This window comes from Macrotis lagotis, chromosome 8 (assembly GCF_037893015.1).
Source record: "Macrotis lagotis isolate mMagLag1 chromosome 8, bilby.v1.9.chrom.fasta, whole genome shotgun sequence".
NCBI classification, from domain to species: Eukaryota; Metazoa; Chordata; class Mammalia; order Peramelemorphia; family Peramelidae; genus Macrotis; species Macrotis lagotis.
Genome location: NC_133665.1, coordinates 42,710,248 through 42,727,417, shown reverse-complemented (window position 1 = coordinate 42,727,417; position 17,170 = coordinate 42,710,248). Strand labels below are relative to the sequence as shown.

Sequence of the window (17,170 nt, the reverse complement as noted above, 5' to 3'; positions counted from 1 at the left end):
GAGAGGGCAAGTAAAACTTTGATACTGGACTTAGAATTAACCCTGGAACATACATAAACTCTGGGAAATTTTTTTTTAATCACAAAATGAAGAGTGCAGTGAGTTGAACATATTTTAATCAATCTGTGGTTTATATCCTTGCTAGATTTAAGTTACAATTGCCAATACTTAAGCATGAATGCAAAAGATTCAGAGTGTACTTTTTTCTTTAAATGTCTAACTTTTTTGGGGGGGTGGTGCTGCTTCTGTATTTAATTGGAATTGACTACAACAATCCTTGAAAACAATTGATCACCTTAGAGCAATTTTATCTTGTGGTGGAAGTAATAAGTAAAAAGTAATAAGCACAACAAAATTACAGAATTGGAAAAAAGGATTTTTTTTGTTGTTTTTGTTTTGGAATGAACACCAGTTATCTGAGTCTCAAATTGAGACTTTTTGCTTAGAGCGTGTAAAAGGGAGCTGTCTTAATTTCAAGAAAGTTATCTAGGAGGGAAAGTCCAATTAAGAGGGAAAATCTAATGATGACTGATTTCAATGAAGCAGTGAGAATAAATATATATAGACTTATATGTCAGTATGGAAACTGAGAGCTGATCTGAAGGGTAAAAAAGACAAAGAACAACCCAAATTAAGGGGAATAGGGCATGGAAAATCTTATTTCTTAGGTCCTCTATACTCTCCAATAGGACTTAGATGACAATACTTCATAGAATCATGAATGTAGACTCTGAAGGAACAATAGAGACTGTCTCTTACTTTTTCAATCGGTAAAAATCATCTCTCCCTTTCCTCCCTCCCCTTGTTGAGAAAGAAAAAACAAAACAAAATCCCTATTTCAAATATGTATGCTCAGATGTTTGGTCAAAACAAATTCCCACATTGGCTATTTTAAAATTATTAAATGATTGAGCCTGTTCCTTCTCCCCTTAAGCTTATATACTTTATTTATGTGATTCAGGTCACTTCATTTTATACAAAGGGATACTCATACCCAGGGAGGTTAAATAACTTGACATAAATAGCAGTACTGCACATCGGGGGGGGGGTATTTGAATTTTGGTTATCTGACATATACATATATATTATATATATATATATATATATATATATATATATATATATATATATACACACACAAATCTTATTTGAACTTATCTATGCTTTCATTTATGTAGATACTTGTCAATATAAGAGGTTACAACCCATCCATAACTTACCCTATAATTTTGTGTTCCTTTCCCTGGCATACCCTGTTCCCCAACCCCACCATTCTTTCCCACCCCACCCCCACCCCACCATTCTTAACTCCTCACATTACATAGATAGATTGATAAACATGGTTTGGACTTCCTGTTTATCTGAAATCTTGGAAAATTACCAGACCACTTCATTTTAAGGTAATATGTCTTTTTTAATGAAGTCCTTGATGCTATTTTTCCAGAACAGCTCTTTATTGGTGATATAATACAGCCTGATAGCCACAATGTCCCACTATTGCTTTATCCTGAAAGCATAGAATTATCTTATCAGCATAATATTCCATAATTTACAATCATAAGCATCACTAGGAAGACTTGATATTAAAATGATGGATCATTAATTCAAGAAAAAAGATTAGACTCATAAGAATTGCTGCACATTTTCCCCAAATGCAATCTAGCATTCTCTGGTTCCCCTTTTTAAATTCTATGTTCATTGTTCATCAGCAGTGTCTGTCCAGGATATATGTATTGTACTAAAATACCACTTTTCTGGATTATCCCTCAAATTGCAGATCTTATCTTCATCCACTTGGTTTTTCTTGTGTGGATGATTAGGCCCAACTTTTTTGAGTGATTATGGATCTCATTTAGGAAGCTCTGCAATGCTATGGGGCTTGAGGCTCCTGTTTCCAGATGACATTGTGCTGATTGCAACTGGAGGACCTCAGCATCCACAGAGGAATTTCTTTTCAATTTGGACTTTATCCCGGACATCCTTCATGGTGGTGGCAAATACCTTTGGTGAGCATATGTCTCCCTCTTTTCTGCCTCATACAAAATTAATCATCGGGGTTATCAGTTATTTTTTTGTTACATCTTTGAAGGAATCTTGTATGGTTTTTGATACACTTGGGAGGCAATTTGGGAGAACCTTTTTAATTTTGCTCTATTGAATCAGATTCTTTTTATAGTCAATAGATAGTAAATAAAATGGGTCATAGATTCTCTACATTTTATAATCAATTGTATGACCATAAAGGGCTACTTTAGAATATCATTTGCAAAAGCCTGCCTATTCCCTTTTAAAACCTTTACACCTCCTTGATAGATAGATTATTCTCATTAAAATTCAGTAGACATGGGAAAGAAGACATATGGAGATTGGTAGTTATTGCTGGTTTTCTTGATCATCTTATTATAAGTACATAGATTTAGATTTTTGGGAGGCTTAGAAAGAAAGCTTAAGTGACTTGCTCATGGTAACTTAGATAGTAATATCCATAGTTTCAACCCAGCATCTTAGCTCTGAGTCTAGATCCATTGCCCTTACTTTTTCCTAGGCCTTTGATGTCTCCCTATTTTCAGATATGTTGAGAATTGATCATTTCTTCTCAAAACCTTGTTTTGGACCTCTTCTTTGTATATTGATCTGGTTCAGTTTTTCTTTATTGTCTTTATTTTCTTTAGTGTTATTTCTCTTTTTCATGTAGCAATATGATGACTTTGATTTTGGGATCCAAAAATGTTGGATCCATTGTCATTTATGGGGAAAAAATTTGTTACAGAGATCTTAACAGAGCTTTTATGTTTTTTGTTTCTTTGTTGATCTTATGTTTGACCCCTTGGTTGATTTGCCTTATTTGGTCTCTCATCAAGAATTCTTATAAATATGCTTTACCCTCCACTGTTTCTTGTTTGTTGCTTTATGAAATAGTACTCATTCTGTTCTACCATCTACTCCACAAAATTTTGCAAATAATATTCTAAACTGATGCTGCTTTTGACTGCCATTTTACTATGCTTAGCTTGATAGTTGAAGCATATGTTCCTAGGGTCTAGATTCTTTTTTTCCTTCCTTGTTTTATATTTTTAAATTTCCTAAATAAATGGTCATAATCTGTGTTGAATATCAATTTCCTGTTTTTGGGAGATCTCAGCAGCTTAGTTAAATTGATCAGACCTGTCTTTTAAAACTTCTTCTAACTTACTATTATTTAGGTCTTTCCTGTACCAAATCAGTGCTCTGGGACAGGTGATTTGGAAATTATTCCCATATATAATCAGTTTTTTCCTGTCAAAAGATAATTTTGCCTTTTGGAGGTAAAAGTTATTTAATGCCTGCTGTGTCCAGTATCTCCCTACTCTTCTTGAAGAAAGTGTTCATGATCTAAAGGTACGAGGCCTCTAGTTCATACATTTTTGGTTTCTTATTTGTTAATCCTGAACCATATTTTAAAAATATCTTTCATTGTGTTCCCCTATTTTAACCTTTCCATTGAAGTCACCAAATTTTTAGAGTATATTTTGATTTAATTTGTTGAGTTTTACAAAATTCATAAATTAGGATCTTTGATTAAGAACTGGAAAGACCTTTAGAAGTCATCTAGACCAATCTTCTCATTTTATAGATAAGGAAACTGAGATCCAGAATGATTAAGTGACTTGTGTCTGAGGTCACACAAGTAAGAGTTAGTATCATAATCCTTGTACTTTGCAAATTTAGCCCTTTCCTCACTACAACTATCATATTCCCTTCTTCACAGAATTTTCTTAACCATTCTCTGCAACAGATGTTGGTACATAAAGCTATCACTATCTTCTGGGTGATTCCTTTTGAAGATATTTTTTCAGGAGTATTATGAGATTGAGATAGCCACGTGTTCTATGAAATGATGGATTTTTGCTGCCTTTGGTTATGTAATAATAATTATTTGATTTTCTGAACTGAATTAGTGAGCCATTCTTCTATTTTGCTTCAACTTTTTGTTTTCTGATGTCATTTTTAGTGAGACTTTGAAGATTATTGAGAGTCAGGTCCTGCTAGAGTGTGAAAAGGATCCCACATTTAGAGTACTAACGGTTAAGTGAATATAGATGGTCTGGAAACTTAACTACTTTTTTTTGTCATACTGTCACTGAAGAATCAGAAAGTGACTATACTGGAGGTTTTTTCCTTTGTGTGTCTCACATTAATATATTTTTAAAGAATTTTATCACCAATTGATTAGCTTACTTGTGAAGATCTCATCATATTTAACTAGGCCAAGATTTTGTGAACTTGAAACTTTTTTAGTATGACCAGAACCTGCCAGATATTAGACCTTACTGATACAAGAGCCTATAGTCATTGCTCACAGTGAGACATTAGAATTGGGCGGGAAGCATTTTTGTTAAAATTGTATTTTCATGACTTCCTTTTTAGCTAGACTTCTTTCTCTCCTGTCCTTACACACAGAGATTGGAAAGACCTCATATAAGTAGGGAAGAAACCCTAAAAAATCAACTTTGTTAAGTTTAAGGGACTCCCTGACCTTCAATTTAAATTACAAGTCATAAATTACAAGTCAAAGATTTGAGTTTTAGATATTTCCCAGAATTGCTTGGCAAATAGTTTACTCCTGCACATATATCTTTTTTGTCTTTTCAACACAGTTGGGAAACTTTACTTGTAAACAAGTGTATTAGCATTTTAGGCAAATTTAAATGATGAATTGTAAATTGTGAATATGATGGCTAATAAGGTCAATTTTGTTAAATTTGGTATATTTGCAAATTTTGTACAGTTAAGAAGCAATGAAATGTTTTGTTAATTTTTGATTGCCTAGCAGGAATTTTTAGCATTTTTCTGTCCTAATTTTTAAAAACACTTTTGAATCTCATTGCTTCATCTGATATGTTTAATGATCTTACCTTTATCTGAAAATTTTAGTCAGTGACACATGAGAGTATATTTGAACTGAATGCCAGTGCCTAGTTATCTGATGGAAATCATTTAAAAAGTGAAATTTTTGATACATTTTGATAAACATCGAGAATCCTAGAAATGCTTTTTAGTTGAGAGCTCTTTAACAATTCCTGTGTTTTATAATTGTTAATTGCTAAAATCTAAATTTTAATTTTTATGGTATCTACTTCCATTATAAATTTTAGTAAACAGGACAGCTTTGAAAGTTACATAGTGAACTTATATTATTAAAAGAAAAGCAATCAGTTTACAGTAGGAATTCATAGTTACACTTTCTGTTTGACTTCGTATATGGAAATGCTCTTTTTATTGGTATTAAGTTCAGAATAACAGTAAAATTTCACTAAAGCTTAATTTGACTAGAAAACATATTGTGAGTGACTAGTGAAGATACTTTACAATGGCTTTGGGGGTGAAAAAGATGGACCATTCCATTCTCTTTACTGTTATTAAGATTGTCATTGTCAATATCATTTTTAGTAATTACTAGTATGGCGGGGGGGACACGTAGGTGGTACAGTTAGATAGAAAGCAATGAGCCTGGAAATCAGTATGATCTGGGTTCAAATATGGCCTTGGACATTAGCTGGGTGACCCTGGGCAAGTCACTTGACTCCTATTTGCCTCACTCTTATCTGTTTAAAAAAATGGGGACACATTGGAAAAGGAAATGATACATATTTTCTTTGCTAAGAAAATCCCATGGATTCCAAGAGGTCGTGAAGAATTGGACATTACTGAATAGCAATAATAACTGAAAAGAAAACTTTAGTTTCTGCTTCTTTTGGACTGTTAAGTAATTGGAAATCATTTTACTCAGGTTTTTCTAATGTTGCGTTGTCTTTTTAATAGGAGGTATGGCTTCGAAAGAATTACCTTCTTGATTTTAAGCACCATTTTATGAGTAATTTTCCTTATAATCTACAAGAAATAATGAAACATAAAAGGAAAGAATCAAATAAAAGGTATTGTTTTCCATTACATAGAGCTGAAAAAGGAATATATTGTCCATGACTTGAATCTTTTGACATAAAAGTATGAGAGCCCTTCAGAAGTTATATTTAGGTTACTTACATTTTAATTAATCATTGTCAAAAATTACTCTTATTTCAACTAGGACTTGTATCCTGTTAAATATCTTGGGAAATAGTCCTTTTTAAAAGCATATTTTTATTGGGGGGTTTTTTTTGTTTGTTTTTGGTTTTGGTTTTCATATCATCTTCATTTGTAAATCTATTCTTCCTACTTCCATAAAGAACTTATGCCAAAAACGAATAAAGGCAGTTGAACAAAACTTAACTACTACATGAATTTAGTCTAATATTATATTCAATGTTCATATCCATTATCCCTGACATCTTCAGGCAGAAACTTAATTTGAAATGCTCTTTGTAGTTCTTATGAAGCAAATACAGAGGTGATATGTGTGACCTTGGACAAATTTTATTCTAGACCTCTCTGGATCTGACATTTAATAAATGATGAACTTAAGCAAATTATTTAGTCTATTGAGCTTCAGTTTTTCTCATCTATAAAATAGGAAAACATTGATTTTAATAAAATTTGGTAAAAGAGATGCTGTAGTACAGAGAAAATAAAGGGCATTTCTCACTTAGAGTGAACAGAGATTTGTAGAGAAAGTGTTGTAAACTAGTTGGAAGATGGTTCTTGATTTAACTAGCTTGGATCAATGCTATTGCTGTTTCTAGAGAAATCTATTAAAGAGTAGTCAACTTGCAACAGTGGTCCAGGACGTGAAGATTAATTTTGACCCCCTTATAAGAAGGAGAATGGGGTTAGACCTGTCAGGGGCTTTTGGAATCATCCAGTGTAATCTAATTTTGCAGTTGAGGAAATAGACCTACAGAAGAGAAAGGTCTTGTCCTGGGTCACACAGCTAATAAAATGAAAGGGAAAGGCAGTCTTTCCCAAAGAAAGAAAGGCTAAAGTAGAAAAGTCTAAACCTAATCCGTTATTACAGAAGGAGACAACTAGTGATGTTTGCTAGGACAATAGTTGTGGAATCATGATGTCATCTCTTATCAGGAAGAGACAGTCTGACCTTAGTACTGAAGAAATCTAAGAGTGTCACTGAAAAGTAAAATGAGTGATAAGATGGAATGACAGGTAATGAAGTCCTTCTGGAAAAGTTGTGTATTGAAGGTTCATACTTTCAATGGTTGAGTAAATCTAAGGTGATAACTGTGATCTTAGTCTTAGGAAATAAGCTTTTTTGTAGTGAACACATTTTAGTGCATGTTTTTAATAACAATAGTCATTAACATTTCTATGGTGCTTACTGTGTGCCAGGTACTTTGTAAAGTGCTTTACAGTTATTATCTGATTGGATACAGACAACAACCCTGGGAGCTAAGTACATTCTCATTTTACAGATGAGGAAACTGAGGCAAAAAGTTAAGCTACTAAGTATCTGAGACTAAATTTGAACTCAGGTCTTCCTGATTCCAGGCACTGTGGCAGCTAGTTTTGCAAAAAAGTTTTATTGATAACTTTCAAAATAAGAATGGTCATTCCTCTCAGTTGAATACCCTCATATGGATTATCAAATGTGATAAATTTTGTAAAACTGTTGACATAGTGCCTGGCACATATTAGGCACTTGATAGATGCTTTCTCCTTCTATCTTCTATAGCAAAGAAAAAGTTAAGCAGAATGACCAGCATTCTTGTATGACAGTATTTTTAGTATTCTGCTCTTGTACATGATTCCTTCTTTGCTGAGAATAAAGAAGTGTGTTTGATTCCCCAGGACAAAGGAGCAAGGTTGGCCATTGCTTAATCATTTGAATTCATTATTGCATGGAATTTTGCCTTTTACATTAGACCTATATGAAGTATAGGCCAACATATATTTTTGATATAGACATTTTTACAGTGGTTATATTTTCCTTTTCAGTTCTTTATAGATTCAAATTGAGAGTTGCTTAACCATTGTTTCAGACCTTCACCCCAAACTTTACTCCATAATTGGATAAATGTTTACCAAAACTATGATTTTTAGCATGTTGCATTAAGCTATTAACATTTACACTTTATTAAGAGAGAAAAATCTTTTTTTAAAGAAAGTTTTTATTTTAGGCTTTAGAATTTTTCCCCTGTTCTTGCTTCCCTCCCCCCCACTCCCCACAGAAGGCAGTCTGTTAGTCTTTACATTGTTTCTATACTATACATTGATCTAAGTTGAATGTGATGAGTGAGAAATCATATCCTTAAGGAGGAAAAATAAAGTATAAGAGATAGGAAAATTACATAATAAGATAACGGTCCCCCCCCCCCCCCCAATTGAAGGTAATAATCTTTGGTCTTTGTTCAAACTTCACAATTCTTTCTCTGGATACAGATAGTGTTCTTCATGGCACATAGCCCAAAATTGAAGAGAGACAAATCTTAATGTTGGTTAAAATGATATCTCATTCATTGTGTTTGAAATGTTCATTAACTGGACATAATATCTTATAGTCTGGTTTTTTTTTTTAATTTAGCAGCAAGTATATGACTCCACTAAATAATGTTGATCATCTTTTACTGAATTTAACTTTGTGTGATATTATGGTGTCCCTGGCAAGTACCTCAACATTGCAGAAGGACTTTGATTGGATAGAAATGATTAGGAAATTTGTGACTGAAAGTTTCGAAGATGGTTATAAGCTAAACACTAAACAGTTGAACAGATTGCTTGGAGTGACGTGGAGATTGATGCAAATACAGCCAAATAGAGGTAAGTACTAGTTCTAAAATTGCTCTGGAAAATAGTTGTAGAGTTCTTTATTACTTATCTCTGGAGGAAGAAGTTTGATGCTCAAGTTCATGAACAATTTTCTAACTTTGCTTTTCTTTATGGTTACAAGTTTGTGAAAGATACCACTTATTTTTAACTTTTAAAAAATGAGGATGTTCTTAATTCTTTCATTCACCAAGAAGGTTAGAAGTGCTAAGTTTTGGAGATTTCAGTGGCAGAAATGAAGCGATCTTCTTCCTGTGGAGCTATACATTCTGCTCTGGGAAGGTCCACAAATGAATTGATAAAAGGTGATTTGAAAAGGGAGACAGTACTAACCAATGGAATTATAAGGAAAGATTGATATGGGTAGGAAGTGATTTTAGCACCAAGTCTTGAAGCAAGCTTGGTATTTTAATAGGCCAGGGATGAGGAAGGACCTGCATTGACTTCCAAGGATGGGAAATTTTCTTGTGCATATATATAATGTCAAGTGCTGGGAATTACCAATTTGACACCTTGCAGAGCATTCATTCATTTGGTTTTTTTTACAAGACAGTGGAGTTTTTACTGACTTGCTTAGGGTCACACAGCTAGGTAATTATTTAGTGTCTGAACCTGGATTTGAACTCTGGTCCTATACTGACTCCAGGGTCGGTGCTCTATCCACTGTGCCACCTAACTGTCCCTTGTAGAGCATTTTAAAGGGAATAATAAGTCTAGAAAAATACATGTACTGTGTATTACAGCATCTCTCTTTACCAAATTTTATTAAATTCCAACCCAAAGAGTTTATATTTTATCCTAAAAGCATAGGAAGCTACTTTAGTGTGAGTATCATCATTTACAATTGTTAGTTTTATAAAATTAACTTATATATGAGAAATGAGACCTTTATCAGTAAAAAATTTTACTAGTACTTTTTATCCATATGTAGTTTCCCTGATCATATCTTTTTTAACTTTTAACACCTTTTATTGTACAATTCTTCTCATTTTTTATTTTTTTATTTTTATTTATTTTTAGGCTTTTGCAAGGCAAATGGGGTTAAGTGGCTTGCCCAAGGCCACACAGCTAGGTAATTATTAAGTGTCTGAGACCAGATTTGAACCCAGGTACTCCTGACTCCAAGGCCGGTGCTTTATCCACTCGCCACCTAGCCGCCCCATACATTTTTTAATTGATATTTTATTTTTCCAGTTACTTGTTATGAAAGTTTTTCAATATTCATATGTATATGCATATTTTAAGTTATATAATTTTCTACCCTCCCTTCCCATCCCCCTCCCCTCAGCAGCAAATAATCAGGTTAATATTGTACATACACATTTGTGATTAACATATTTACAGATTAGTCATTTTTGTAATGGGGAATTACTATTTAGTGAAAAGAATGAAAATTATGAAGTTGGAAAGAAGTGAGAAATTTTTGGTGAATGGTAGTGTTCATTCCGATTCTGTAGGGTTTTTTGTTTTGTTTTATTTTTCTTCCTCTGGATGAGGATAACATTATTCATAGCCAGTCTTTTAGGGTTGTCCTGGCTCTCCTGAGCATCAACCATCAAGGTTGATCAACTTACAGTGTTATTGTTAAAGTGTACAATGTTCTCTTGGTTCTGCTCCCTTTGTTCAGCATCAGTTACTATAATTCATTCCATTCTTCTTTAGAGTCCAACCATTCATAGTTTCTTTTAGACCAGTAACATTCATGTACCATAACTTGTTTAGCCATTCCCTAGTTGATGGACATCTCCTCAATTTTCAATTCTTTGCCACTATGCAAAAAGCTGCTATAAATATTTTGGAACATGTGGGACTTTTCCCATTTTTTTATGATTTATTCTGGATTTAGAACTAGAATTGGAATTGCTGGGTCAAAGGGTATGATTACTTTTATTGCTCTTTGAGCATAGTTTCATATTGCTCTCCAGAATGGTTGGATCACTTTACAATTCTACCAACAGTGCATTAATGTCCCAATCCTCCCACACCCTCTCCAACATTGATCGTTTCCCCTTTTTCTCATCTCAGCAACTTATTATCTCTTTTAATTAAATTTATTTTTGCTTTTTGCTTTGTCCCCAGCATGACTGTTAACTGTCTTTTTTTATTTTGTTTGAATGAATTCTGCTCTGGCACTTTATTTTATCCCTGTATATGTCTTGTACATAAGAGTGTGTCATTTCTAAACAACATATTGTTGAACTCTGGTTTCTAGTCCAATTTGCTATCTGCTTCCCTTTTCTGTGTTAGCTCATCTCATTCATATTCAGTTATGAACACTGTATATTTCCCTTATTTTCTTTTTTTTTCTTCTATCTCTTCTCCTGACCCTCCTCAAATGTCTTGTCTTTTTTCCTCCACTGACTTTTATAATCTGTCTTCCTTCATTATTTTCCTAGATGCCCCTTTACCATCCTCCTCTCCTTCAGTTTTCCTGTTGGGTAAATTACGTGTGTGTGTGTGTGTGTGTGTGTGTGTGTGTGTGTGTGAGAGAGAGAGAGAGAGAGAGAGAACGAGAACGAGAATGAGAACATGAATATGAATGTATTTCCTCTTTGAACCAATATTATGATGAGTATGGTTCAAGCATTGCTGCCCTCTCCCCCATTTTTTTCCTCCTATAATAACTGTTCCTTATGTACTTTTTTATGTGATAAACATTTTTCCCATTCTAATCCCCTTCTTTCAGTACATCCCTCTTTCTTACTCCTTCATTTTTTACTTAATTTTTTGAGAGATCATTCCAACAAAATTGACTTATACATGTCCTCTGACTAGATAGACTCTCTCTGACATAGTAATGATAATGTTCCTAAGAGTTACATAAAACATCTTTTCACTCTTTCATGTTTACCCTTTTGTACTTCTCTTGAGTCTTATATTTGAATTTCAGGTTTTCTCTTTAAGATGTGGTATTTTTATCAGGAATGCTTGACAGTGCTCTGTTTCAGTAGATAACCATTCCTCCCCCGCAGAAGTATTATACTCAATTTTGCTGGTTAGGTGACTTGATTATAATCCTAGCTCATTTTCATTCTGAATATTTTACTTTAAGCCTTTTTGCTCTGTTCACGTAGAACCTGCTGTATCTTGTGTGATCTTACTGTGGCTCCGTGATACTTGAATTATTTGCAAGAAAATATGGGAGCTCTGGAATTTGACTGTAATGATACTAGTTTGCATTTTGTGATCTCTTTCAGAAAGTGATTGGTGGATTCTTTCAATTTCTATTTTATCCTCTGAATTTAATTTCTTAAATATGATATCCAAGATCTTTCTTTGATTATTATTTGTAGGTAATCCAATAATTCCTAAGTTGTTTATACTCTTATCTGTTTTCCAGGTTAGTTATTTTTCTGATGAGATATTTCATATTTTCTCCTATTTTTCCATTCATTTGACTTTTTATTTTTTCTTGAAAGTCTGATGGAGTTTTTAGTTTACACCTGGACAAGTCTAATTTTTAAGGAATTATTTTTTCAGTCACTGTCCCAAATTTCAGGCTGTTTTCTGTTCTGGGGGTCTGCAAGTTTTCAGTGCTTTCAAAGTGATGTGATTGGGGAGAGGTCTGGTCACTGTTCTTCTAGTCTGCATTCTGGTCTTTCCTTAGCCAGGTTTTGTATTCTCCTGCAGCCACAAGTGCCAGTGCTTCTCTCTGCCTTGGAACTATGAACAGCGTCCCTGCTCCCTTCTGATGAATCAGCAGTGTTTTCTCTACTATGGAATTGCATCCCAGAACAGTGTATGGACAATAAGAGTTTCCAGTTATAACTGGTTTCACCCATTACTAGCAAAGGTTCCCCTGTATCTCTTTCTGACCAGTTATTTGAACCACTTACCATTTCTGGGCTAAGAGCTACAGATGCTCTGTAATGCTGTTATAGCTATCTGTCTCTAAAACTCTACAGGGGTTCAGTGTACTTTCAACCAGCCCCCTCCCTTCATCCACAAAGAGAGTTCTTTTGCCTTCAGGAAAAGGGTCTTTATATGTATTTCCTGCTAGATTTTAAGTCCTTTGAAAGAATTTTTGTCTCATCTAAACACAGTATTGTGTGTACAATAGGTGCTTTAAATTATTAAAATTTATTTTTATTAATTTATTGGAAAAAATTAGATCTAAATTGTTTCAAGTCCATCAAAAAACACTGAAAAGCTCATAAAGAAAAACATCCTGATAAACCCCCTTTGCCTCATACATTTGGAATACTGTTCTATACTACTTCAAAAGAAGAAAAGATTAACTCACAAATACCATACTTTTAGGTTTTAATTAAACTAGTTCTCTAAAAAATATGACATGCCTCCCATATGATTATATAACAAGAACATAATAGGTATTTATTAAAAGTTTGTTGAATTGATAACTTTAGAATGCCTTTTCTTTTTTCCCCTTTCCCTGCTATAATGGATCTGAATATAATATTTTTTAAATTATATATATATATGTGTGTGTGTGTGTGTGTGTGTGTGTGTGTATTTGAAAAGAAATAATATAGTCATAACCTGAAAAGTAATTAAGTTCTATTTTTTATTGTTAAGATTGAGAATTTGGACCTGGTAGTTTAATTGATCTATGACTGGCTTCCTAGAATTTGGGATGGGTCACAGGATCTAACTCGAGTGGATTGGTATATGGTTACTATGTAGATTTCTAGACCTGTATTGCTAGTGGAGGAATAAAAAGATCATGGGAACTAACTTGCGTTTTCACTTTTTGCCTCTTAGGAGGCTAGAGCTGGGATGGACAAAAACCAATTAGAGCACAATTATATTATGTCTTAATATTTTGTACAAGCTGACTGTTATGGGAGATGGGAGGAAGCTGTCTGTTATCTGAGAAAGTTAGCCAGAATAGTGATAACAAATAGTCATTTTTTTAATTTCTTCCTCAATAGTACTTGGTTATATTTCACTCAAAAAAAATTCTTTTTTCAATGTTTTCCTATTCTAACACTCTTAATGTTCCAAACTGAAAGTATCCATACTGAGTGTCACTTGATAATCATTTAAAACAACTGGTATCATCATCATTCTGTTGTTTTGTGCTGTCTCTTTTTTGTCAGAGAAATGACTTATGCATCTCTTCAGTTGCTAATTATTACTTTGTCAATTAGACTGAACCATTCAATGAATTGGATTTTCTGTGTCATTGTTAATTAATAAAATTTTATGATAATGAATTTGCTATATTAAATTCTTTTACGAAGATGAGGATTGTTATGTAATTATTATGCCAAAGCTCACGTTTATACAATCTATATAAAATTTGTTGTGAACTTTTTTTTAGTGGCAACAGAGATGCTAATCAGGGCAGTCTATACACTTTATCAACAGAAGAATCTCCTTGTTTCTGTCCGTTCTTCACTTCTGAACTTTTTTAGTAGCATTTATCAGAAAGAAGAAATGGGTCCTCACAAAATCAAGTAAGAAAGAATTTTAATTTAATTTTTATCCTAGGTATAACTTTCTTATGGTGATATTTCTTCCTTTTGATATACAGTAATTCATTGAAATGATTGCATAGAAAGTATACTTTTTCTTGATTATTTAATCATTTAGGGATAAAGATCTTGAAAGAAAAGGAATGAAAAAAGCATTTAAGTACATCAATAGAAATAAAAAAATCAAGACATATCTTGCTCTTAAGCTCCCATTTTAAGCAGGGGAGATGGCTCATAAATCAAAGGTTAGAAATAAGGATGGAAAAACTTAGAATCACTTCTGAGATAATATGGCAGTGCTAGGGCAGATGTAGGCTCAGGAATCTGGGAAAGGCAGATCAGAGAGACTGACAGGTCAGGGCCAGGGTGGCCTGCAAGTACCAATTGTCCTCCACCTTGCTTGGAGGACTGTATTCAAAGGGGCTTTGTTTACCGTGTGTAGGTGGGTAATTGGAAAGACTCCTGCCCCTGCCTTTGAGAAAGGGGGAGTATGTGCACTCCAGGCTTTTTTTTTTTCCTGGCACTTGACATCCACTCGAGAAAGAAAATGAAAGATGAGGCAAGCAGGTTCCCGAGAAGGGGAGCTCCTGGTGGGATCTGGTCAGGGATTTGAAGTCAACAGAATGGAAGCAATTTTTATGTAGATTATATCATATGGGGCCCAACAAAAGGGTTCTTAATAGTTGTGTAATTTTTAAAAAGCTTCTTTTTTAGCTGATATTTTAGTTTTGATTTATGAGTAGGTGAGTGAAGACCATGTACTTAGAAAAACATGCAATATTTATGATCAGCTGTGGTTAGTTTGTCATACTAAAGGAGTCTGTGAAATATCTGGGTGAGGTTTCCTCTTGATGTCCCAGTAGTGATTCACTTAAAGGTTTCTCCTCTTGTGCAGTTTCAACCATGTCCTAATACCCTTTATTATTGGTGCAGTTGCAGAGCATCCAAGTACCTACTATTTGGCTGCCTGACAGTGCCAGTCAGGATGAAACTGCCTTTGTTAGGTGTGTATCCAGGATACAACAACCTCCTGCTTTGGATCTGAACATTACTATTTATATCTGATAATTAATATGTGGATGAATTGTATTACTTGAGGGATGCTTGATTGGATATTGAGATATCATGAGAGTAAATGGAGATTTGGGTGGGGCTTTTATCAATAAACCTTATTTGCAGGTAAGTACTCTAGAGAAGGCATGATATTGGAATATACTAAAGATAACTCACACTAACCCTGTGAGGTAGATATTATCCCAATATCCTAAGAAGCTAAGACCCTGGGAGGACCCAGGGTCTTAACATGAATGGTGGAATCCAGTTTGGAATCCAGTTTTCTTTATGCTTTTTGTACTGTACCATATAAGAAAGGGATACTGGGTATTAGGAGGTAGAACTGTGATTTTATTGGTATGAGGAAATCCTGATAATTAATTCAGTTTCCCTTTGCAAATTGGTCTATAGCCAATAGTAGCCTAAAGTCTTTGAGGGCATTGCCAAGTCACTGAAAGTTTTAAGTAAATTGTCAAAATGCTCAGAAAGCATATGGTAAAAGCAGGACTAGAGCCCAGCACTTTTTTTACTCTCCAGTTAATGATGTAGCCCTTACAACTTGTGCCCATTTTAGATGATGTCTTTACCACCTGTTAGTACCACTTGCTAGTTAGGAATAAGTTATTAAGAAAAGATTCCATTGTAATCATTATATTCTATTTGAGGAGGCAGGGAAGAATATTAGAGTAATTTTTATCACAATAAAGTCAGAAAAGTTTTAACTCCAGTTGTTTTAAAATTTTGCTTAGGTAGAACAGTACATTCCGCCTACCATGCCAGTCGATTAAAGGCTCTGTGATAGTTCCATGAGAAGAAATTTTTTCATTGTATTTGTATCTGTATTACCTAGCACGAAGCTTGACTCAGATTAGATGCTTAATAATACTTGTGACTGATGCATAGTTTTTCATTATTTCAGTGTTCTTATATGTGCCGTTGGTGGTTTGTTGGGTTTTTTTTTTTTTAGGTAATGAAATGTTCTGTCATCTTTGTCCTTTTTTAGAAGCCGAAGTAAAGTATTATCTCGTTGGCTGGCTAGCTTGCCCTTGCAACTTGCTCAACTTGGCTGTAAAAACCCTGAACTCTCAACTCAACTTATTGATATCATTCATGCTGCTGCAGCACGATCAAATAAAGAATTGCTAAATAGTTTGCAAGCCACTGCTTCTCGGATCTATGGTAAGACTAGAGATATAGAGCATAACTTCTGATGAGTTTTTAAAAATTTAATTTGCATTCCTTTTGGGGGGGAGGGGGTAAGGATTTTGATATCATCTTTATCCCCATTTCTGAATGTCTCATTTTTTTTTCTGGAATAGACAATGAAATTTTCTAGGCTGGCCTTTTCTTTCTTTTCATTTGATTTGAGTGGTTTGGGATATTAAGATATAAGTAGTTGAAATTTGAAATATTAAAATATTGCCAAATTCATTATATTTTAAAAATTAGTAGACTCAATGGAATTACAAAATATTCATGACTTGGAGTAAACTTTTATTTATTGATACTTTAGAATGGTTGTTTCAGTTGAAACTGTAAAGTAGCCATTCCATTTTCTTATGACAGGAGACCATTAATAAGCTTATTATCTGAGAGAAAGTTTTTTCTTTGAAATTTACAGAAATTAATAATAACTTTGTTCTTTGAATCTTTAATTCCTCACTCTTAAATTTCCATTTAAATTTATAATTGTCTCTGGAGGGGAATGTACTATTTTCCTCAAAATTCAGTAATATCGCACTGTACTGTGACATTTGTTTACATCATTAATCACACTTAAAATAAGATTTTATACTTTAATTACTTTTAGAGGAATGCCATTTAAAGAAAATATCCTATGCTTAAAAAGTTTCCCTTGTTCAACTTTCTTCTGAACGACAGAATTATTTCCTTTCTGAAAAAGAAAATTTATGAACCTGTTTCATATTTTTATGTTCACTATAATATATTGCTGTTAGAGAGCAAAGTGGAATTATTGTAATTAT

The 17,170-nt window shown here is 33.7% G+C and overlaps 1 protein-coding gene across 3 annotated transcripts in view; it reads left to right on the top strand.

The window, feature by feature from the left end:
- The window catches only part of TEX10 (testis expressed 10), a 71,808-nt gene that overhangs the window by 15,980 nt on the left and 38,658 nt on the right, over positions 1-17,170 (top strand). For 2 of the 3 annotated variants that reach the window (XM_074196733.1, XM_074196731.1), the window contains exons 5-8: positions 5,803-5,915; positions 8,453-8,688; positions 13,979-14,114; positions 16,189-16,364. In XM_074196733.1, coding sequence (XP_074052834.1) covers positions 5,803-5,915; positions 8,453-8,688; positions 13,979-14,114; positions 16,189-16,364 — 661 coding nt within the window. The remainder of the gene's footprint in view (positions 1-5,802; positions 5,916-8,452; positions 8,689-13,978; positions 14,115-16,188; positions 16,365-17,170) is intronic. The other variant, XM_074196732.1, reaches the window with a different exon arrangement.